Source organism: Coregonus clupeaformis, unplaced genomic scaffold (genome assembly GCF_020615455.1).
Source record: "Coregonus clupeaformis isolate EN_2021a unplaced genomic scaffold, ASM2061545v1 scaf0539, whole genome shotgun sequence".
In the NCBI taxonomy this organism is placed as follows: domain Eukaryota; kingdom Metazoa; phylum Chordata; class Actinopteri; order Salmoniformes; family Salmonidae; genus Coregonus; species Coregonus clupeaformis.
The window spans coordinates 30,587-54,549 of NW_025533994.1; the positions used below are offsets into that span (position 1 = coordinate 30,587).

The 23,963-nt window shown below is 45.9% G+C and overlaps 1 protein-coding gene across 2 annotated transcripts in view; it reads right to left on the reverse strand.

Annotated features, from left to right (window-relative positions):
- Window positions 1–10,259: 10,259 nt before the first annotated feature.
- Window positions 10,260–23,963, reverse strand: part of LOC121543906 (calcium-independent phospholipase A2-gamma-like) — a 35,722-nt gene continuing 22,018 nt past the window's right edge. Inside the window, exons 8-9 of one of the 2 annotated variants that reach the window (XM_045215867.1) lie at window positions 13,965–14,160; window positions 10,260–11,562 (exon numbers count right to left, since the gene is read on the reverse strand). In XM_045215867.1, the coding sequence (XP_045071802.1) occupies window positions 11,288–11,562; window positions 13,965–14,160 (471 nt within the window). In that variant the 3' untranslated portion in view covers window positions 10,260–11,287. Of the gene's footprint in view, window positions 11,563–11,611; window positions 11,721–13,964; window positions 14,161–23,963 lie in introns of those variants that run through there. The other variant, XM_045215868.1, reaches the window with a different exon arrangement.

A 23,963-nucleotide genomic window follows, 5' to 3' on the forward strand; every position in this document is an offset into this window, starting at 1 on the left:
GGAGGAGGGAGGTAGACACCAGTGTAGGGAGGGGGAGGTAGACACCAGGGGAGGAGGAGGGAGGTAGACACCAGGGGAGGAGGAGGGAGGTAGACACCAGGGGGAGGAGGAGGGAGGTAGACACCAGGGGAGGAGGAGGGAGGGAGACACCAGGGGGAGGAGGAGGGAGGTAGACACCAGGGTAGGAGGGGAGGAGGAGGGAGGTAGACACCAGGGTAGGAGGAGGGAGGTAGACACCAGGGGAGGAGGAGGGAGGTAGACACCAGGGGAGGAGGAGGGAGGTAGACACCAGGGGAGGAGGAGGGAGGTAGACACCAGGGTAGGAGGGGAGGAGGAGGGAGGTAGACACCAGGGGAGGAGGAGGGAGGTAGACACCAGGGGAGGAGGAGGGAGGTAGACACCAGGGGAGGAGGAGGGAGGTAGACACCAGGGGAGGAGGAGGGAGGTAGACACCAGGGGGAGGAGGAGGGAGGCAGACACCAGGGGAGGAGGAGGGAGGAAGACACCAGGGGAGGAGGAGGGAGGTAGACACCAGGGTAGGAGGGGAGGAGGAGGGAGGTAGACACCAGGGTAGGAGGAGGGAGGTAGACACCAGGGGAGGAGGAGGGAGGTAGACACCAGGGGAGGAGGAGGGAGGCAGACACCAGGGGAGGAGGAGGGAGGTAGACACCAGGGTAGGAGGGGAGGAGGAGGGAGGTAGACACCAGGGGAGGAGGAGGGAGGTAGACACCAGGGGAGGAGGAGGGAGGTAGACACCAGGGGAGGAGGAGGGAGGTAGACACCAGGGGAGGAGGAGGGAGGCAGACACCAGGGACTACAGTCATGTGTCTTTGTCTTCTGTAATGTCCTCAGGGAACATGTTCTTGAATCTTGACTGAGGTGGAGGATGTGGACAGGATCCCATATAAAGGCTCTGTCTTATGTTGAGCTGACAGTTAGTCCTGGTTGGGGTTCAAAGCTGGGAAGTAGAGTTATGGATAACCAGGATCAACTCTGAGCCCTGTTATAGCCTACAGGCCGGGCTCAGAGTTTTCCCTGGTCATGTCTCAGGGTCACATCGCCCTAAGTATGACCGATGACGTAACCCACACCACAAAGGACAACATTTGGAGAGGAAACAGCTTGATGAAACAGGTCACATGCTTCAAACCCCACACAGACAAACACAGTGACATTCATAATAGCTCTTTCTATTTCCTCCAACTACACCAGTTCTCAGGCTTTTCCCATAGTAGCACATCACAAAAACCATGGAATCATCATCATCATCACCATGTGGGGTCTACGAATCAGAGGATCACACACACACACATCAGAGAATAATGCCACTGGACATCTGTCAACATGTCACCAATCAAACACAACCTGGTGTATACAGGATTCATCCTCGTCCCGGTCACTACAGAAATATCTCAAAACATCTGTCCAATCGCCCTACCAACGGATTATTGACTTCTGTTTAACGTTTCATTTTTTAAATCAGATTATAATTTGGGAGAGGGGGACTTGTTGTCAACATGTCAAATAAATATCTATGTACTGTATCAGCATGAAATAATATCAGCCTCACAATAGTCCCAGGTACTGCTCTACATGGGACTATCTGATAAGGCCTTCTGTATTCAGCAGAAACATAACGGGGGTGTCCCAAATGGCACCCTATTCCCTACGTAGTGCACTACTTTAGACCAGTGCCATTTGGGACGCACACATATACTGTGTGTGAAGCATCTGTATTGCTGTTGGGAGTCAATAGAGCTAAGGGGATTCTACACCTGTGAGATCCCCCTAATGTTCTGAACCTCAGAGCAGTGATGATGCGGGAGTTGGGGGAATCTATAGCCCACATCAGCTTTACTGGGTTTAGCAGGCCTTGCCCTATATAAAATGACACCGACCACAGACTAGGCCTACAACGTATTATATACTACTGGGAATACACCGTTAATCCTTATTGGGCTTTACCGCATGTCACGATGCAAAGGCAGAGAGCACAGCCATAGCTTACATGTATAAAAGAGGGGGTTAGCCTATAATAATTGCTGCAGCATGCAAATGTCCGTGTGGGTCTACATGGTTGCTGCACCTGCTTTCTACTCTCAAATGTCTCACACCTTTACGACACATAGGCCTATATAGGCCTCATCACTAAACTGTTACCTAATTGATAGGCTGCCAATAGGGAATTCATTCACGATTATGTAATTCACAGCTGGCCATGCCATTGATAGACTGTAGACATCAATAACCTAAACGCTTGTACAATAACGCCGGCCGGCAAAACATAGTTTCCCACACAAAGGATGGAATACAGCTTAATTAATTAATTAATATGGTAAATAAAATAATAATGATCATCACACGATAAGCACCCACCACAAACTAGACAACGACAATAATGTATTTTATCATAGCCTAGACGCTCTGAATCACATTGCCGCTTATTGCTGCCTGTGTTTTCCTTTGATGTGATCAGATGATATTCCTTTCATCTCTGAAAACACCGATATAATGTCGAGCCTCCATATTCACACCTGACGCCAACAACATAAATATCCACAACATCATCGGTTTCTATGGGAAATCTACAACTGGACCGTCATCCCATCCGCTCTTCGACTTGACACATCCATCCACTGCACCAAATGCGCATTATTCACACAGCAAAGCAGCGGGGATTTCATCATACATACACAGCACAGCCTACACAAGACAACAGCATAAAAAAATCATAACCACCCGCAGAAAAATGAAATGAAAATAACTCACAAAACTCACCTGTTAAAGCAAACGTTGACAGGTGTTCCCCTCTTCTCGCAGCTGTAGGAATAGAATAGGATGAGTTGATGTTTTTTGTCTCCCGTCTCCGGGCAGTGCTCTGACTCCTTCCCCGCTGCAGCCTGACAGCCTGTGGTCCTCTGCTCCGTTCTCCCGTTCGAGCATCAGCTCCCTCTTCGCCCCAGCCGCTGTCGAAGGAGCAGCCCTCTAGCTGCTGCCGTCTCGCGCACGCGCACCCACCGCTCCCGTGCAGGCAGAATGCAGAAACTCAGAACGAACAGAACGCGCAGCTGCAGCGACCCCGGCTAGTGAGCGGCTGCGACGGGACCTGCAGATACTGTAGATGGACGGATGATTGTAAAAATTACAAATGATTAAAACAATTAAAAAGATGATGGTAAAATAAAATAGAAGACAAAAGATAGATGGATGATGGTGTGCTGTGGATAGAACAATAATTCTGCAGTAATAGAGCTTTTATATCTCCCAGATGAATTAGTCATTTTGGTAATAAAGATTAGCACTCTGTAGGCTAGGCTTGGTGTTTTCACTGATTGTAAGAAATCCAGCCCCAAAAATAGGAACATTTTGTACAGTACCACATTTAATTTGGGGAGTGGGTTGTGGGATCTGATGAACATATTGTGAGGGAATCACTAGTGATTTTGGCATTATCTGTTCCAGAGAAGGAATTCTGGAAAAAGAGGCAGGCCGACAGTAGGTGCCATCATCACCAGCCGTAGTACAGGTGGATAATGCCTGTCCTCTATTCACATCTTCATGTAAATGGTAGTGAGTGTCCAATGCTCTAGTGCGCCTCCCAATTACATTACCATGTGGTAGACTAGACTGAGCTGAATGAGGACAAGGATGAACTCACACACACACACACACACACACACACTCTCACACACATAACACACACTCTCACACACACACACACTCTCACACACACACACACACACACATAACACACTCACACTCTCACACACACACACACACACACACACACACACACACACACACACACACACACACACACACATAACACAGACACACACATGCATACGCACACACACACACACAGTCTCTTTCATAACTGTCCAACCATGTCCCAACATTAGTCTACAGACTCATTCATAACTGTCCGACCATGTCCCAACATTAGTCTACAGACTCATTCATAACTGTCCGACCATGTCCCAACATTAGTCTACAGACTCATTCATAACTGTCCGACCATGTCCCAACATTAGTCTACAGACTCATTCATAACTGTCCAACCATGTCCCAACATTAGTCTACAGACTCATTCATAACTGTCCAACCATGTCCCATAATGTCTGTTCTGCCTTATACAGATCATTATGGTGCCACACACATACAAAAACACACACACACACATACACGTACGTACGTACACACACACACACAGACCACACACACAAAGTTACAATATTTTGACATGTAGAAAAGTGTTCTTCAGATAAATTCAAGGATCTTTACATTGGTCAATTCCCAGAGTGAGTTTATTTTCCAGTTCCACCCCTGCAGGTGACCATAATGGTAAATGGAGCATAGTGAATACATTGCTGTCTGTCTGGTTACATCTGTACCATTGACGCTGAGAGATATCCAGGGGGTATTTCCTGCTCTAGTAGGTGTATAGTGTCTCTTCCATAAATGGTCTTTCAGACAGTCTGTAGGGTTTGACCATGGTTGATCTGTTGGTCATGAGCATGTATTATGACATGTCTCTAGGGGAGTTCAGACCTAACACCACCTAACACAACATTTATAACTTGGCATTGTTGGTCCTAGTTCAAAACACCTGGTTGAATTGTAACCTGCTTTCCATACTTAGTGTAAAATATTCCTTTGACATTGTAAGGTAGTGTACATGGCCAGGCATTAGTTACAAACATAAAAACACGATGTGTCAGGACTTGCGTTACACAGAACAAAAGTATCTTGAAAATCTTCTATTTGCTTCATTTCATTATTATGCATCAGCAGTTCCTCTTCTGGAGCCCTCAGGCATATATTATCTCCTAATGCAACAAACTGTGGGAATCTCATCCAGCGAAGTCGAAAGTTTCTAAATTGTCACCACTGCTCTCCTTCTCTCATCCCCTAAAGCACATACAGTATTTGCTGATTCAATTGCATCCATTGAAGCAACGTCTAATGAAGCCTTTTATAATCACATGGTTAGTCAACACACACGATGTACTGTAGTTCTATTCCTGGATCATTTGGTTTGGCTGATGGTTCTTGTAATGTTGGTAAGTTGTTGTTTCTTTTATGCAATGTTTTTTACATTGGCAGCAGCAACACTGGGTGGACAGAGCACAGCATGGCCTATATGACACTTGTGGACGACACTGCTCTGATACTGCTCTGATACTGATACTGCTCTGATACTGATACTGATCTGATACTGATACTGCTCTGATACTGATACTGATACTGCTCTGATACTGATACTGCTCTGATACTGATACTGATACTGCTCTGATACTGATACTGCTCTGATACTGATACTGCTCTGATACTGATACTGATACTGCTCTGATACTGATACTGCTCTGATACTGATACTGCTCTGATACTGATACTGCTCTGATACTGATACTGCTCTGATACTGCTCTGATACTGATACTGATACTGCTCTGATACTGATACTGCTCTGATACTGATACTGATACTGCTCTGATACTGATACTGCTCTGATACTGATACTGATACTGCTCTGATACTGATACTGCTCTGATACTGATACTGCTCTGATACTGACACTGCTCTGATACTGATACTGCTCTGATACTGCTCTGATACTGATACTGATACTGCTCTGATACTGATACTGCGCTGATACTGCTCTGATAGTGATACTGATACTGCTCTGATACTGATACTGCTCTGATACTGATACTGATAGTGATACTGCTCTGATACTGATACTGCTCTGATACTGATACTGCTCTGATACTGATACTGATACTGCTCTGATACTGATACTGCTCTGATACTGATACTGCTCTGATACTGATACTGATACTGCTCTGATACTGATACTGCTCTGATACTGATACTGATACTGCTCTGATACTGATACTGATACTGCTCTGATACTGATACTGATACTGCTCTGATACTGATACTGCTCTGATACTGATACTGATACTGATACTGCTCTGATACTGATACTGCTCTGATACTGATACTGATACTGCTCTGATACTGATACTGCTCTGATACTGATACTGCTGTGATACTGATACTGATACTGCTCTGATACTGATACTGCTCTGATACTGATACTGCTCTGATACTGATACTGCTCTGATACTGATACTGATACTGCTCTGATACTGATACTGATACTGCTCTGATACTGATACTGCTCTGATACTGATACTGATACTGCTCTGATACTGATACTGCTCTGATACTGATACTGCTCTGATACTGATACTGATACTGCTCTGATACTGATACTGCTCTGATACTGATACTGCTCTGATACTGATACTGATACTGCTCTGATACTGATACTGCTCTGATACTGATACTGATACTGCTCTGATACTGATACTGCTCTGATACTGATACTGCTCTGATACTGATACTGATACTGCTCTGATACTGATACTGATACTGCTCTAATACTGATACTGATACTGCTCTGATACTGATACTGATACTGCTCTGATACTGATACTGATACTGCTCTGATACTGATACTGATACTGCTCTGATACTGATACTGATACTGCTCTGATACTGATACTGATACTGCTCTGATACTGATACTGATACTGCTCTGATACTGATACTGATACTGCTCTGATACTGATACTGCTCTGATACTGATACTGATACTGCTCTGATGCTGATACTGCTCTGATACTGATACTGATACTGCTCTGATACTGATACTGATACTGATACTGCTCTGATACTGATACTGATACTGATACTGATACTGCTCTGATATTGATACTGATACTGCTCTGATACTGATACTGATACTGATACTGCTCTGATATTGATACTGATACTGCTCTGATACTGATACTGATACTGCTCTGATACTGATACTGCTCTGATACTGATACTGATACTGCTCTGATACTGATACTGATACTGCTCTGATACTGATACTGCTCTGATACTGATACTGATACTGCTCTGATACTGATACTGATACTGCTCTGATACTGATACTGATACTGCTCTGATACTGATACTGCTCTGATACTGATACTGATACTGCTCTGATACTGATACTGATACTGCTCTGATACTGATACTGATACTGATACTGATACTGCTCTGATACTGATACTGCTCTGATACTGATACTGCTCCGATACTGATACTGCTATAATACTGCTCTGATACTGCTCTGATACTGATACTGCTCTAATACTGATACTGCTCCGATACTGATACTGCTATAATACTGCTCTGATACTGCTCTGATACTGATACTGCTATAATACTGCTCTGTTACTGCTCTGATACTGCTCTGATACTGCTCCGGTCTTATCTCACGCGACACAAAAGATAAAGAAAGAAAACCCAAACCAAGGGAGACCAGGAGAGGGAATGAGCTGAATTAGAAACACACAGAGATGTTTCATTGAGCTGTAGGTATCCTGTAGCCTAATGGCCCTACTCGTAAAACACTCAAATACATTGTGGCATTCCTTCTATACTGCTCTCTACAGAGAGCTATAATTCATTTAAACTACCGAACCAATTAGACTGATATTGATGACTAAACCAAAAGGTCACGAATACCAATTGGAATCCAATTCTAGCCTCACTCCATTCAATTGAAGTTGCAACATGTATAATTTGCCCAATTCAAATGCATTGCTAAGAATAGAACGCTGTGACTGTGATATGGTGTTGTCTCACCTAGCCCCCTTAAGATGAATGTACTAGCTGTAAGTGGCTCTGGAGCGTCGGCTAAATGACTGAAATGTCAATATAGAACAAAGGCACAAAAGAAACTGCACAACCCTGAGCATATTGCATAACACAGTTAGTTCTGATCAGGAGAATGTGGAGAACATGACGATGCATACCAGCAGTGCATTGTGTAGGAGAGATGGTTGCTAGGGAACACCATTAGGAGACCACACACACACACAGTGTTCCTCACAGCTGATGAGTTCATTTGGACCCTGGCGGTGTAGCGGTACCGTCTGGACCAGAATCATTAGTTACATCTCCGACTTGTAAACAACGTGAGACAGTTAACCTTTACACTTTGACCTTTACACTGGCCCCCAAAAACAGGAAACTGTCAGAATGTGGCTAGGGCAGAAACATTCATCTGTATTACCTCGTTAGGTCTAGTTCTCATCAGTAACCCTTGACAACAATCAATCATAAGATGTAGGACATAGTCATGTCACTGAGTGAGGTGTGGTTCAAACTCAGAGAAGAAAAACAAGATATGTACATCCTGAACTTGAGAATATCGCTGCTGGGCCCTTTATCAGACTCACAGCTCTGTTGTTGACATCTGTGTGAGTACTGATGGTATCTGTCTGGTGTGTTGTAGTAGGTTGCTCTTCCAGTATTAGACAGACAAGTCCCTATTGAAAAATACATTTCTAATCTCAATGGGATCACCCAGTGTAAATACAACATTGACATTTGTGTATCCCCCACCAACCCTCTATCCACACCCTAACACCCCAACACCCCCACCAACCCTCTATCCACACCCTAACACCCCAACACCCCTACCAACCCTCTATCCACACCCCACCAACCCCTACCAACCCTCCATCTACACCAACCCTCTATCCACACCCCAACACCCCTACCAACCCTCTATCCACACCCTAACACCCCACCAACCCCTACCAACCCTCCATCTACACCAACCCTCTATCCACACCCCAACACCCCTACCAACCCTCTATCCACACCCTAACACCCCACCAACCCCTACCAACCCTCCATCTACACCAACCCTCTATCCACACCCCACCAACCCCTACCAACCCTCTATCCACACCCCAACACCCCTACCAACCCTCCATCCACACCCCAACACCCCACCAACCCCTACCAACCCTCCATCCACACCCCACCAACCCCTACCAACCCTCCATCCACACCCCAACACCCGTACCAACCCTCTATCCACACCCTAACACCCCACCAACCCCTTCCAACCCTCCATCCACACCAACACTCTATCCACACCCCAACACCCCTACCAACCCTCTATCCACACTACAACACCCCACCAACCCGCCATCCATCCACACCCTAACACCCCACCAACCCTCTATCCACACCCCTACCAACCCTCTATCCATCCACACCCCACCAACCCCTACCAACCCTCCATCCATCCACACCCTAACACCCCACCAACCCTCTATCCACACCCCTACCAACCCTCTATCCACACCCCAACACCCCTACCAACCCTCTATCCTCACCGCAACACCCCAACCAACCTTCTCTCCACACCCCGACACTCCTACCAACCCTCTATCGACACCCCTACCAACCCTCTATCCACACCCTAACACCCCACCAACCCTCTATCCACACCCTAACACCCCACCAACCCTCTATCCACACCAAGCCTCTATCCACACCCCACCAAGCCTCTATCCACACCCTAACACCCCTACCAACCCTCTATCCACACCAAGCCTCTATCCACACCCTAACACCCCACCAACCCTCTATCCACACCCTAACACCCCACCAACCCTCTATCCACACCAAGCCTCTATCCACACCCCACCAACCCTCTATCCACACCCTAACACCCCACCAACCCTCTATCCACACCCCACCAACCCTCTATCCACACCCTAACACCCCACCAACCCTCTATCCACACCCTAACACCCCACCAAGCCTCTATCCAAATGAATTTTATTCCATCAATTATGCCTGATTCTCATGTGTTTGGTTCTAGTGACGATTTAAATTGTTCTTGTATGAGGCTATAATGTGTCCTCTGACATAGACTGCTATGCAAATGACACCCTATTCCCTATATAGTGCACTACTTTTGACCAGAGCCTTATTGGCCCTGGTCAAAAGTAGTGCACTAAATAGGGAACAGGATGCCATTTGAGACACAGCCTACAAGGCTGCGTTATGTGTAGGGTTGATTGGGGTGATTCTCATTTGAATGGGAGGAGTGAGTGTCATCATGGAATGTCAGGGGATAAACAACAACGCAACCAATCAATTCCGCAATTGGAAAAAGCAATTCATCACAGAGGAGGACACTCCACATTCTTCCATGCCACCTCTATTATAGACTCTGTCTGTGTGTGAATGTGTGAGAGAGAGAGAGCGAGGGGTTTAAGGTTGTCGTAGACTATTACTTAAGCTTCAACAGACGTCAGTACAGGTCAGATGAGGATATAATGATCATTTATATTCTGTAGTTATCAGACACAGCAACCAATAGACAACACGACAACAGAAACCTGTTTTAATTACACATTTTCATTCTCACACACCGATGCAGGAGAAAGGAACTAGGGGGTTCAAGTTCGTTATAAAGCTAATATCATGAACTCTGCAATTAAATATTATTCAAAATCACATATCAAACCATTTACATTTTATCCCTTACAGACCTCTTACGATAAGAACAATGTGACAATTTACAAAGTGCATGATTTCATTCATCTGTGAAAAAAAGGCATAATTACATGTTATATACCATTCTACTTTACATGCCTAGTTCAAGTTTGAAGCATTTAAAGTTACTGAACATGGGAATGAGGTGACAGCAAGGTCAGTTACAACATTCATATTTATAGTAATTACAACAGAATGAGTTGCTAATAACAGACCCTGAATATCTGACATACCAGTACATGTTAAGTCGGTAGTTGTTAAAAATACCTTCCCTGCAAACCCTGCACTCTTAAATCAAAACAGTAAATGGCTATCTACCATTCACACCATTATGGCTGTTTACACAGGCAGTCCAATTCAGATCTTTTACCCAATTATTGGCAAAATATTTGATCAGATTTTTGGGGTGGCAAAATATTAGAATTGGGCTGCCTGTGTAAACACAGCATATGCGCTCTCTTCACAGTGGCGCTTTATTTAGGACCAGTCAAAAGGTTGATTCCTTCAGCCCTACCTGCCAAACACTTTTCAGAGAAAACACTCCTACAGATCCTACTGCATCAACTCTCACAGGTCAAAGGCAACAACATCCTGCCCAAGCAACAGAAATTCAAATAATCTACATCAAGCAGATATGGAGTCATATCAAAGCACATTATGTTTATTATCAAGCCTAAATGAATGTCTCAGCAGCTACCGCCTGCAGCTGCCTTTTGAACTTTAACCTCTGCAGGTCTCCTCCTACAGTTTCTGATGAAGGGCCCTCGTACATGTCAGACCTTTACAGCTCCTATATTATCTTCATAATCAGTCTAAATTAGTGTCTCTCAGCCTGTCTGACCTTTCACCTCTAGACATCCCCTACAGTTTGGAGATGAAAGGCAGGCCCTCGTACATGTCGGCCTTCAGTTTGCACCATTCAGCCAGCCTCTGGATGGCGCTCTTCTCCAGAGCCAGCACCGACGCTGCCTTGTTCAGCTTGGCTTCGTTCCTCTCCAGGTAGCGAGTTCCTTCCTCCTGCAGGAAGGTGAGCCTCTCCGGCCGGCTCTCGTCCAATGGGATGTCCTCGCTCATGTAGGGGTTGAAGCGGAAGTAGGTGTCGGGTGGAAGGAGGGCGTCCAGCATGATGTGGACCTCTGACAGGGAGAGAAGAGCTGAGAGGTTAGGTCATGTTGCTGGAGTAGAGTTAAATCATTTTATATTTTCATAGCTATCATGTTGTTAGTGTAGCTAGTTTAGTGATAGAGGAAGCAGCTGTCCGGGAGAAGGAGAGCGTCCAGCATGATGTGGACCTCTGATGAGGGAGATAGAGTTAGTCTACAGTGAGCTCCATAATTCATTGGACAGTGACCATTGTTTTGTTATTTTGGTTCTGTACTCTAGCACTTTGAGTTTGAAAGGATACAATGACAATGAGCGAAAAGTGCAGACTGTCAGCTTTAATTTGAGGGTATTTTCATACATATCGGATGAACCGTTTAGAAATGACAGCACCTTTTGTACATGGTCCCCCCATTTTAAGGTACTACAAGTATTTGTTAAATTGGCTTCACAGATGTGTGTCGTTAGGCAGGTGTATTCATTTGTGTCGTTAGTGAATGCAGGAGAGCTGCTGATGAATAGTAATGATTCTAGACTTTGCTATTGCCTTTGGAGGTTGTTATTGGGGTGTGACAACATGAGGAAGACAGCAGTGTCGATGCAAATGAAGTTGGCCGTCATAAGGCTCAGAAATGAAAATCAATCATTCAGGAACATTGCAAAAACCCTGGCCATGCCCAAGTCAACAGTTTTGTTCATCATTAACAAGAAAAAAACAACCGGTGAACTCAATTATGTCAAAAGACCCGGTAGACAGAGGAAGACCACTGTATTGGATGACCGGAGAATACTCTCTATGGTGAAGAAAAACCCCCTGATAACAGCCCAACAGATCAAAAACACTCTCCTGGATGCAGGTGTAGATGTGTCAAAGTCTACCATACGCAGAAGACTACACCAGCAGGACTACAGAGGGTAACACTACAAGATGCAAACCACTGATAAGCCTGAAGAACAGAAAGGCAAGATTACAAGCACCTAAAAGAGCCCCAAGAGTTCTGGAAAAAAGTATTGTGGACAGATGAGACAAAGATTAACATGTACCAGAGTGATGGAAAGACAAAAGTGTGGAGAAAAAAAAGAAATGCCCATGATCCAAAGCATACCACCTCATCCATGAAACATGGTGGAGGGGGTGTTATGGCTTGGGCCTGTATGGCTGCCAGTGGAACAGGCTCACTTGTCTTCATCGATGATGTGACTGCAGACAGAAGTAGAACAATGAATTCTGAAGTCTACAGAAATATTTTATCTGCTCAGATAAAACCAAATGCCTCCAAACTCATTGGACGGCACTTAATCATGCAACAAGACAATGACCCTAAACATACTGCTAGAGCAACAAAGGGGTTTTTGATGGCCAAAAAGTGGAAAATCCTTGACTGGCCGAGTCAATCACCAGATCTGAATCCAATTGAACATGCATTTTACATGCTGAAGAGGAGACTTAAGGCAATAAGTCCCCGAAACAAGCAGGAACTGAAGATGGCTGCAGTACAGGCCTGGCAGAGCATCACCAGGGAAGATACCCAGCGTCTGGTGATGGCGATGCATCGCAGACTTCAAGCAGTCATTGCATGCAAAGGATATGCGACCAAATATTAACAATGATTACTTTATTCTACATTATGTTAAACTGTCCAATGTTTTTTGATGCCCGAAAATGGGGGGGACCATGTACAAAAGCTTCTATAATTCGTAAATGGTTCATCCGATATGTATGAAAATACCCTCAAATTAAAGCTGACAGTCTGCACTTCACCCTCATTGTATCCTTTCAAACTCAAAGTGCTAGAGTACAGAACCAAAATAACAAAAGAATGGTCACTGTCCAGTGAATTATGGAGCTCACTGTATATGTGACTGGTTTATCATGACTTCCTACTTTATAGAGATCCATCAAGTTGTTATTAGTGCCATCAACCACACACACACTGACTAAACTTCACTCAAAAGGCCGACCATCTACACATGTAGGAATCAGAGAGAGGTCAAGCACTGGGGAGCTGATGAATGAGGAATCAGAGAGAGGTCAAGCACTGGGGAGCTGATGAATGAGAGGAATCAGAGAGAGGTCAAGCACTGGGGAGCTGATGAATGAGAGGAATCAGAGAGAGGTCAAGCACTGGGGAGCTACATGAACTTCATATTCTGAGCTGTGTAAGTCATAAGGAAATCATTGAAGGAGATTGACTGAAATACATCATTAGACAAAACAATTGTCTTCCAACCACCTAACAGGGAGTGTCTGTTTTAGTGAAGCACATGTCTGTGACTGACTGATGGCCTTTACTCTGATGTTAAAAATAACCTCATGTGGTTTAATCCCTGTCAAAGGACAGATGTGGAAAGTGACACACAACATGCATACACACACAAACTACACACTCACAAACTACACACACATACACACTCCACGGTCCCATGTGTGACCTACCCTCTGTGTCGGTGGCACTGCTGATGACATTGGTGATCTTGGCTTTGAGGCTGGTGTAGGTGCTGTTGTTCTTGCTGGCGGTCTCATAGCGGCCCGTACCCAGAGAGACGACACACTGCACTGGGGTGTTGGGCCACAGCAGCTTACACTCGTGGATGGCCAACGCTGTCGGGTTGTTGATGAGGAGACCTCCATCCTGGAGACACACACGGAGACAATCTATGAGTTTATAAAATACCACAATGATTTTAGACGTACCGGTATGTTGTTCAAATGTGTATGTCTGCGTTCTTATCTTGTATGTAAAGGTGTATGAATTGTTTCTTTTTCAGGATTGGCATTAAGCTTGGTTAATGTGCTGGTAAATGTGTAATAATATTGAGGTAGAACAGAATAAATCATTATCATGTCCTAGTACATCATGTCTGTGTCTTTATGACTCCAATAGACATTCATTCATCATTACAAACCAGCGCACGCTAGAAGATATGAAAAATATGAAAGAGGCCTAGCATCAAGCATGCCTTCAGGGGGAGGTGTGACCAGAATGCAGCTTTCACAGCTGCCTTGTAGTGTGCCAATTACCCTGAGGTATACCTGGAGCTACGGAGTGAGAGAGAGTGTGTGTGTGTGTGTGTGTGTGTGTGTGTGTGTGTGTGTGTGTGTGTGTGTGTGTCCTCTCCTTGTCAGCAGTCCTCCAGCAGCTCGTTTCCAGAGTCAGGTGGGGTCAAGGTGTAACGAAACGCCCCAGTCCCTGATCAATGCTGCTCTGCATCTAAACACCATGTCTGTTTAATGAAACGCCCCAGTCCCTGATCAATGCTGCTCTGCATCTAAACACCATGTCTGTTTAATGAAACACCCCAGTCCCTGATCAATGCTGCTCTGCATCTAAACACCATGTCTCTTTAATGAAACGCCCCAGTCCCTGATCAATGCTGCTCTGCATCTAAACACCATGTCTGTTTAATGAAACGCCCCAGTCCCTGATCAATGCTGCTCTGCATCTAAACACCATGTCTGTTTAATGAAACGCCCCAGTCCCTGATCAATGCTGCTCTGCATCTAAACACCATGTCTGTTTAATGAAACGCCCCAGTCCCTGATCAATGCTGCTCTGCATCTAAACACCATGTCTGTTTAATGAAACGCCCCAGTCCCTGATCAATGCTGCTCTGCATCTAAACACCATGTCTGTTTAATGAAACGCCCCAGTCCCTGATCAATGCTGCTCTGCATCTAAACACCATGTCTGTTTAATGAAACACCCCAGTCCTGAAACACCATGTCTGTTTAATGAAACGCCCCAGTCCTGAAACACCATGTCTGTTTAATGAAACGCCCCAGTCCCTGATCAATGCTGCTCTGCATCTAAACACCATGTCTGTTTAATGAAACGCCCCAGTCCCTGATCAATGCTGCTCTGCATCTAAACACCATGTCTGTTTAATGAAACGCCCCAGTCCCTGATCAATGCTGCTCTGCATCTAAACACCATGTCTGTTTAATGAAACGCCCCAGTCCTGAAACACCATGTCTGTTTAATGAAACGTCCCAGTCCCTGATCAATGCTAGTCTGCATCTAAACACCTTGTCTGTTTAATGAAACGCCCCAGTCCTGAAACACCATGTCTGTTTAATGAAACGCCCCAGTCCCTGATCAATGCTAGTCTGCATCTAAACACCTTGTCTGTTTAATGAAACGCCCCAGTCCTGAAACACCATGTCTGTTTAATGAAACACCAATGACCTTTGACCTACAGTCAGCACGGGTCAAGGCCTTATTGTGAGCCACACTCTCTCCCACAGTCCACCATGAGTGGATCATTGTTTTAGCAGTTTAATCCTATCCAAACACCACAGTTTGAAAACTCTTCACTCAGGGTGGGTCCCAAATCACACCCTATACTTTTTACCAGGGCCCATAGGGCTCTCAAAAGTAGTGCACTATAACCAGACACTAGCAGAACAGTGACGTTGTCTTGACAAGGCCAGCTTTAGTCTTATTACTTTATTCTCTCTCTCTCTCTTAGCTTCCCTCTCCAAGTCCACTTCCTCTTGGACTGCATCCACTAAGTCTGTGTCCCAAATGGCACCCTATTTCCTACATAGTGCACTACCTTTGAGAGCCCTATGGGCCCTGGTAAAAAAGTATAGGGTGTCATTTGGGACACACCCTGCGTGAAGGGTTTACAAACTGTGGTGTTTGGATAGGATTAAACTGCTAAAACAATGATCCACTCATGGTGGACTGTGGGAGAGTGTGGCTCACAATAAGGCCTTGACCCGTGCTGACTGTAGGTCAAAGGTCATTTCCACTCTGTGGGGGTCAGAGCTACAACAGCTCTCTGGGCTAAGCCTCTCTCAACAACCTCACTGGCTTCTCACTACAGAGAGACACTGAAGAGAAACAGACAATGTCTCCAGTGTTGCCATGGCTTTATGTCCAGGACTGCCTCTTCTAAAAACCCTTCTGGAAACACAAAACGAATTGGAATAAGGAAGTGGGCCCTGACAGACATGAAAGTCTCACTATTTGGAGTTTCAATCTAGAGGAAATGTCACAGTCAAACTGTGATAGTGAACATACAGTGGGGAAAAAAAGTATTTAGTCAGCCACCAATTGTGCAAGTTCTCCCACTTAAAAAGATGAGAGAGGCCTGTAATTTTCATCATAGGTACACGTCAACTATGACAGACAAAATGAGAATTTTTTTCTCCAGAAAATCACATTGTAGGATTTTTAATGAATTTATTTGCAAATTATGGTGGAAAATAAGTATTTGGTCAATAACAAAAGTTTCTCAATACTTTGTTATATACCCTTTGTTGGCAATGACACAGGTCAAACGTTTTCTGTAAGTCTTCACAAGGTTTTCACACACTGTTGCTGGTATTTTGGCACATTCCTCCATGCAGATCTCCTCTAGAGCAGTGATGTTTTGGGGATGTCGCTGGGCAACACGGACTTTCAACTCCCTCCAAATATTTTCTATGGGGTTGAGATCTGGAGACTGGCTAGGCCACTCCAGGACCTTGAAATGCTTCTTACGAAGCCACTCCTTCGTTGCCCGGGCGGTGTGTTTGGGATCATTGTCATGCTGAAAGACCCAGCCACGTTTCATCTTCAATGCCCTTGCTGATGGAAGGTTTTCACTCAAAATCTCACGATACATGGCCCCATTCATTCTTTCCTTTACACGGATCAGTCGTCCTGGTCCCTTTGCAGAAAAACAGCCCCAAAGCATGATGTTTCCACCCCCATGCTTCACAGTAGGTATGGTGTTCTTTGGATGCAACTCAGCATTCTTTGTCCTCCAAACACGACGAGTTGAGTTTTTACCAAAAAGTTATATTTTGGTTTCATCAGACCATATGACATTCTTCCAATCCTCTTCTGGATCATCCAAATGCACTCTAGCAAACTTCAGACGGGCCTGGACATGTACTGGCTTAAGCAGGGGGACACGTCTGGCACTGCAGCATTTGAGTCCCTGGCGGCGTAGTGTGTTACTGATGGTAGGCTTTGTTACTTTGGTCCCAGCTCTCTGCAGGTCATTCACTAGGTCCCCCCGTGTGGTTCTGGGATTTTTGCTCACCGTTCTTGTGATCATTTTGACCCCACGGGGTGAGATCTTGCGTGGAGCCCCAGATCGAGGGGAGATTATCAGTGGTCTTGTATGTCTTCCATTTCCTAATAATTGCTCCCACAGTTGATTTCTTCAAACCAAGCTGCTTACCTATTGCAGATTCAGTCTTCCCAGCCTGGTGCAGGTCTACAATTTTGTTTCTGGTGTCCTTTGACAGCTCTTTGGTCTTGGCCATAGTGGAGTTTGGAGTGTGACTGTTTGAGGTTGTGGACAGGTGTCTTTTATACTGATAACAAGTTCAAACAGGTGCCATTAATACAGGTAACGAGTGGAGGACAGAGGAGCCTCTTAAAGAAGAAGTTACAGGTCTGTGAGAGCCAGAAATCTTGCTTGTTTGTAGGTGACCAAATACTTATTTTCCACCATAATTTGCAAATAAATTCATCAAAAAATCCTACAATGTGATTTTCTGGAGAGAAAAAATCTCAATTTGTCTGTCATAGTTGACGTGTACCTATGATGAACATTACAGGCCTCTCTCATCTTTTTAAGTGGGAGAAATTGCACAATTGGTGGCTGACTAAATACTTTTCCCCCCCACTGTATTAGAGGACAATTCTCAGTGCTAATTGTTGTGTTTTATCAGGTGATTATTTTTGTGACCTGTTTACCAACAAGCGCATCATCGTGACTAACCAGAGATTTCATGGTACCTTAATGTGTCTTGACACTTCGCTGCAGGCCTCATGATGATTAAACACAAAATTAGCCAAATAAAACCTAGCCTGGCTGCAATTAAGAGCGTTACAAAACTGTGACCAGATCACTGGTCTTTATATGTTATCATGATACAGTATGTCCCTGATACAGCATGTGACCAGATCACTTGTCTTTATGTTTTCATGATACAGTATGTCCCTGATACAGCATATGACCAGATCACTGGTCTTTATGTAATCATAATACAGTATGTCCCTGATACAGCATATGACCAGATCACTGGTCTTTATGTAATCATAATACAGTATGTCCCTGGCAAACTAGCATGCTGAAGGTAACAAGGTAACTAGCACACAAGATGTGAAGGAAGTTCTATGGAAACACAGTACAGTACTGTTCAGTGCCTCTGTCAAAATAACAACCAGGCTTTGTTCTGGTACCTTCATAGAGTTAGATGGAGGACTCTAGATGGATATAACCAGTTTTGGCATGGACATTGTCGTTGAGGGCTTCCACCATTTCAAAGTAGTCAACTGGGTGGGACTTCCAATGGGTTAAGGAAGGATCACATTATTCCATCCGGGTCATCAGGAGGGATCAGCCAATGAATTATACTTGCGAGCAAACACTAGTTGGCAGTTTGTTGGCCAAATCATAGAAGTAGTAGAAGAAGAAAATGGAGATCGCCTCGATGGCGCTGCCTGTGCTCTCACAGACACCATAATGGGACATATAGAAAGATGATCTCTCTATCTATCCACGTGGCACCTACTACCAGGAAGTAAAGACAGACAGGAAACTGTCATTTTCAAAATGATATACAAGACAAATATATTTTTTTTAACCTTTATTTATACAGGTGAGAACATTCTGCTTTGCAAGGACGACCTGTCAAAAAGGTCAGATTAGCTTTGCTTATTACTAAAACACTTGGAACGGCTGATATGGTTGTCTTGAAATAACTCCAGCTGAGGAGAAGAGGGTCAACTGCTGAGTGGAAAGGAGCGTGAGTGGACAGCCACAATGAAAAGAGAACCCAAGCTAGCCTACACATGAGGACCTGATCAGTGGTCCTGGGAATCCTCTGTTTCTCAGTAAGACAGACAGGGACAGAGTCCTCTTTAACTGGCTTGGAGTAGGCTGTGAACTGAACCAATTACAACACAATGGACGGAGAGAGGGAGGAGAGAGAGAGGGGGGAGGAGAGAGAGAGGGGAGGAGAGAGAGGGGGGAGGAGAGAGAGAGGGGAGGAGAGAGAGGGGAGGAGAGAGAGAGATGGGAGAGAGAGAGAGAGAGAGAGGGGGGAGAGGGAGGGGGGAGGGAGAGAGAGAGTAAAAGACAATGAAACAGAGAGAGATGGAGGGAGAAATGAGAAAGAGAGAGAGGGGGAGGAGAGGAGAGAGAGAGAGAGAGAAAAAAGACAAAGAAACTGAGATGAGGGAGAAATGAGAAAGAGGGGAATGAGAAAAATATAAGAACAGCCCTTAGCCGTGGTATATTGGCCATATACCACACCCCCTCGGGCCTTATTACTTAATTATACTTGTTAATATTATTCAAATACACAATGCTAGAAATATGCTTGTCTATTATTTTCTTCACCACTGAACCAACCAGTGCCCCTATAATAGTCCTGGTAGTGAGTGTGTCGATCCAAAGGTGTCCAAGCCACATTATGTCATTACACCAGCTGGTTCTATTCCCTGACCTCTGACCTCTAAGGTCACAGAGCCTTAATGAGGGTCAACCTTCCACTCACCATATTCAATGTTCCAATCACAACAATACAACAAGCCAACAGCCTATATCTGTGTTGGAGTCAGGAAGTAAACTAAAAGCCCAATTACATTCCCAATTTTCCTCATTGCTTTTCAACAAGGAAAATTGGAATTGGAATTTCAGTTTACTTATACAAGGAAAAAGTAAGATAAAATGGCCATGAGCTTGGATTGAAAACTCCATACAATAAGCAATATTACTTTACCAACAACAGCTCGTTTAGCTAGCTGGAACAAACAAACCTGCTAATTTAACTACAACCCGAGAGAGTCCCTGACTGAGGCTGAAAGTGCTTCTCTTCATGCCTGATATCCTAACACAACACTACCACAAAATGGATGTGCTGGCTCTAGTCTCATTGTTTAGCTGTGTCCGGATGGGCAGATGACAGGGACTGGGAGGGAGGATGTGTTGGATTCAGCTGAGGCAGAAGAGATCCCATTTTCTGTCCCGTTGCCTCAAGAACACTGGGGAGGTCGGACTGGGAGCCACGCTCAGCTCATCACCCCTCTAGACTCTGGCTGTGTCCCAAATGGCACCCTATTCCCTATGTAGTGCACTACTTTTGACCAGGGCCCATACGGTCTTAGGGCTCTGGCCTATAGGGCTATGGTCAAAAGTACTGCACTACATAGGGAGCCATTTGGGACACAGCCTCTCTGTCACTTATGATGTAGCCTAACAGTTACTAACAACATTGATGCTAATGCCAGTAAAGCAAACGCCAGTGAACTGAACTGCAGAACGTGTCTGAGCTAGACTAGCTAAATCTTTAAATATACCAGATCACTGAGCATTAGTTCACGATGTCTCTACTCTAGAATCAGCACTACACAACCGCAGGGAGTGGTGCGGTACGCCCAACGCATCACCGGGGGCACACTGCCTGCCCTCCAGGACATCTACAGCACCCAGTGTCACAGGAAGGCCAAGAAGATCATCAAGGACCTCAGCCACCCGATCCACGGTTTGTTCACCCCGCTACCATCTAGGAGATCATCAAGGACCTCAGCCACCCGAGCCACGGCCTGTTCACCCCGCTACCATCTAGAAGGCGGAGACAGTACAGGTGCATCAAAGCTGGAACCGAGAGACTAAGAAACAGCTTCTATCTCCAGGCCATCAGACTGTTAAACAGTCACCACTAGTCGGCCCCCGCCCAGTACCCTGCCCTGCACCTTAGTCACTGTTCTAGCCGGCTACCACCCGGTCCTCTACCCTGCACCTTAGTCACTGTTCTAGCCAGCTACCACCCGGTACTCTACCCTGCACCTTAGTCACTGTTCTAGCCGGCTACCACCCGGTCCTCTACCCTGCACCTTAGTCACTGTTCTAGCCAGCTACCACCCGGTACTCTACCCTGCACCTTAGTCACTGTTCTAGCCGGCTACCACCCGGTCCTCTACCCTGCACCTTAGTCACTGTTCTAGCCGGCTACCACCCGGTCCTCTACCCTGCACCTTAGTCACTGTTCTAGCCGGCTACCACCCGGTACTCTACCCTGCACCTTAGTCACTGTTCTAGCCGGCCTCCGCCCAGTACCCTGCCCTGCACCTTAGTCACGGTTCTAGCCGGCTACCACCCGGTCCTCTACCCTGCACCTTAGTCACTGTTCTAGCCGGCTACCACCCGGTACTCTACCCTGCACCTTAGTCACTGTTCTAGCCGGCTACCACCCGGTACTCTACCCTGCACCTTAGTCACTGTTCTAGCCGGCTACCACCCGGTACTCTACCCTGCACCTTAGTCACTGTTCTAGCCGGCTACCACCCGGTACTCTACCCTGCACCTTAGTCACTGTTCTAGCCGGCTACCACCCGGTACTCTACCCTGCACCTTAGTCACTGTTCTAGCCAGCTACCACCCGGTACTCTACCCTGCACCTTAGTCACTGTTCTAGCCAGCTACCACCCGGTCCTCTACCCTGCACCTTAGTCACTGTTCTAGCCGGCTACCACCCGGTACTCTACCCTGCACCTTAGTCACTGTTCTAGCCGGCTACCACCCGGTCCTCTACCCTGCACCTTAGTCACTGTTCTAGCCGGCTACCACCCGGTACTCTACCCTGCACCTTAGTCACTGTTCTAGCCGGCTACCACCCGGTACTCTACCCTGCACCTTAGTCACTGTTCTAGCCGGCTACCACCCGGTCCTCTACCCTGCACCTTAGAGACTGCTGCCCTAGGTACATAGAGTCATTGAACACTGGTCACTTTAATAATGTTTACACACTGTTTTACCCACTTTATACTGTATTCTAGTGATGGGTCATCCTAACTAATTGTATTTATTTTTCTGGATTATGTGTGTATTTAATTTTTTTGATTGCTAGGTATTACCGCACTGTTGGAGGTAGAAACATAAGCATTTTGCTGCACATGCGATAACATCTGCAAATCTGTGTACGCGACCAATACACTTTGATTTGATTTACTGTGTAACGATGGTAGACACAGTGAGAAACAGGTCAACTCTACTGCCTCAGTCAAACTGTCTCTGTCTGGCAGAAGCCCTTTGAGAAATGCCATCTGTGGCGTTGAAAAATAGAGGGAGAGTGAGAATCTAGAGTCCTGAATGACAACGTCGGGTCAAAAGGCCAATAGAACATTATTCAGCTCCAAGGGGAATGTAGAGAACAGCAGTGAGAAGTATCAACGCCTCTCTCCCTGCTCTCTCCAGGTGGTCACTGTAAAGAAGTATCAACGCCTCTCTCCCCGCTCTCTCCAGGTGGTCACTGTAAAGAAGTATCAACGCCTCTCTCCCCGCTCTCTCCAGGTGGTCACTGTAAAGAAGTATCAACGCCTCTCTCCCCGCTCTCTCCAGGTGGTCACTGTAAAGAAGTATCAACGCCTCTCTCCCTGCTCTCTCCAGGTGGTCACTGTAAAGAAGTATCAACACCTCTCTCCCTGCTCTCTCCAGGTGGTCACTGTAAAGAAGTATCAACGCCTCTCTCCCTGCTCTCTCCAGGTGGTCACTGTAAAGAAGTATCAACACCTCTCTCCCTGCTCTCTCCAGGTGGTCACTGTAAAGAAGTATCAACACCTCTCTCCCTGCTCTCTCCAGGTGGTCACTGTAAAGAAGTATCAACGCCTCTCTCCCTGCTCTCTCCAGGTGGTCACTGTAAAGAAGTATCAACGCCTCTCTCCCTGCTCTCTCCAGGTGGTCACTGTAAAGAAGTATCAACGCCTCTCTCCCTGCTCTCTCCAGGTGGTCACTGTAAAGAAGTATCAACGCCTCTCTCCCTGCTCTCTCCAGGTGTCACTGTAAAGAAGTATCAACGCCTCTCTCCCTGCTCTCTCCAGGTGGTCACTGTAAAGAAGTATCAACGCCTCTCTCCCTGCTCTCTCCAGGTGGTCACTGTAAAGAAGTATCAACACCTCTCTCCCTGCTCTCTCCAGGTGGTCACTGTAAAGAAGTATCAACGCCTCTCTCCCGCTCTCTCCAGGTGGTCACTGTAAAGAAGTATCAACGCCTCTCTCCCGCTCTCTCCAGGTGGTCACTGTAAAGAAGTATCAACGCCTCTCTCCCTGCTCTCTCCAGGTGGTCACTGTAAAGAAGTATCAACACCTCTCTCCCTGCTCTCTCCAGGTGGTCACTGTAAAGAAGTATCAACGCCTCTCTCCCTGCTCTCTCCAGGTGGTCACTGTAAAGAAGTATCAACACCTCTCTCCCTGCTCTCTCCAGGTGGTCACTGTAAAGAAGTATCAACACCTCTCTCCCTGCTCTCTCCAGGTGGTCACTGTAAAGAAGTATCAACGCCTCTCTCCCTGCTCTCTCCAGGTGGTCACTGTAAAGAAGTATCAACGCCTCTCTCCCTGCTCTCTCCAGGTGGTCACTGTAAAGAAGTATCAACGCCTCTCTCCCTGCTCTCTCCAGGTGGTCACTGTAAAGAAGTATCAACGCCTCTCTC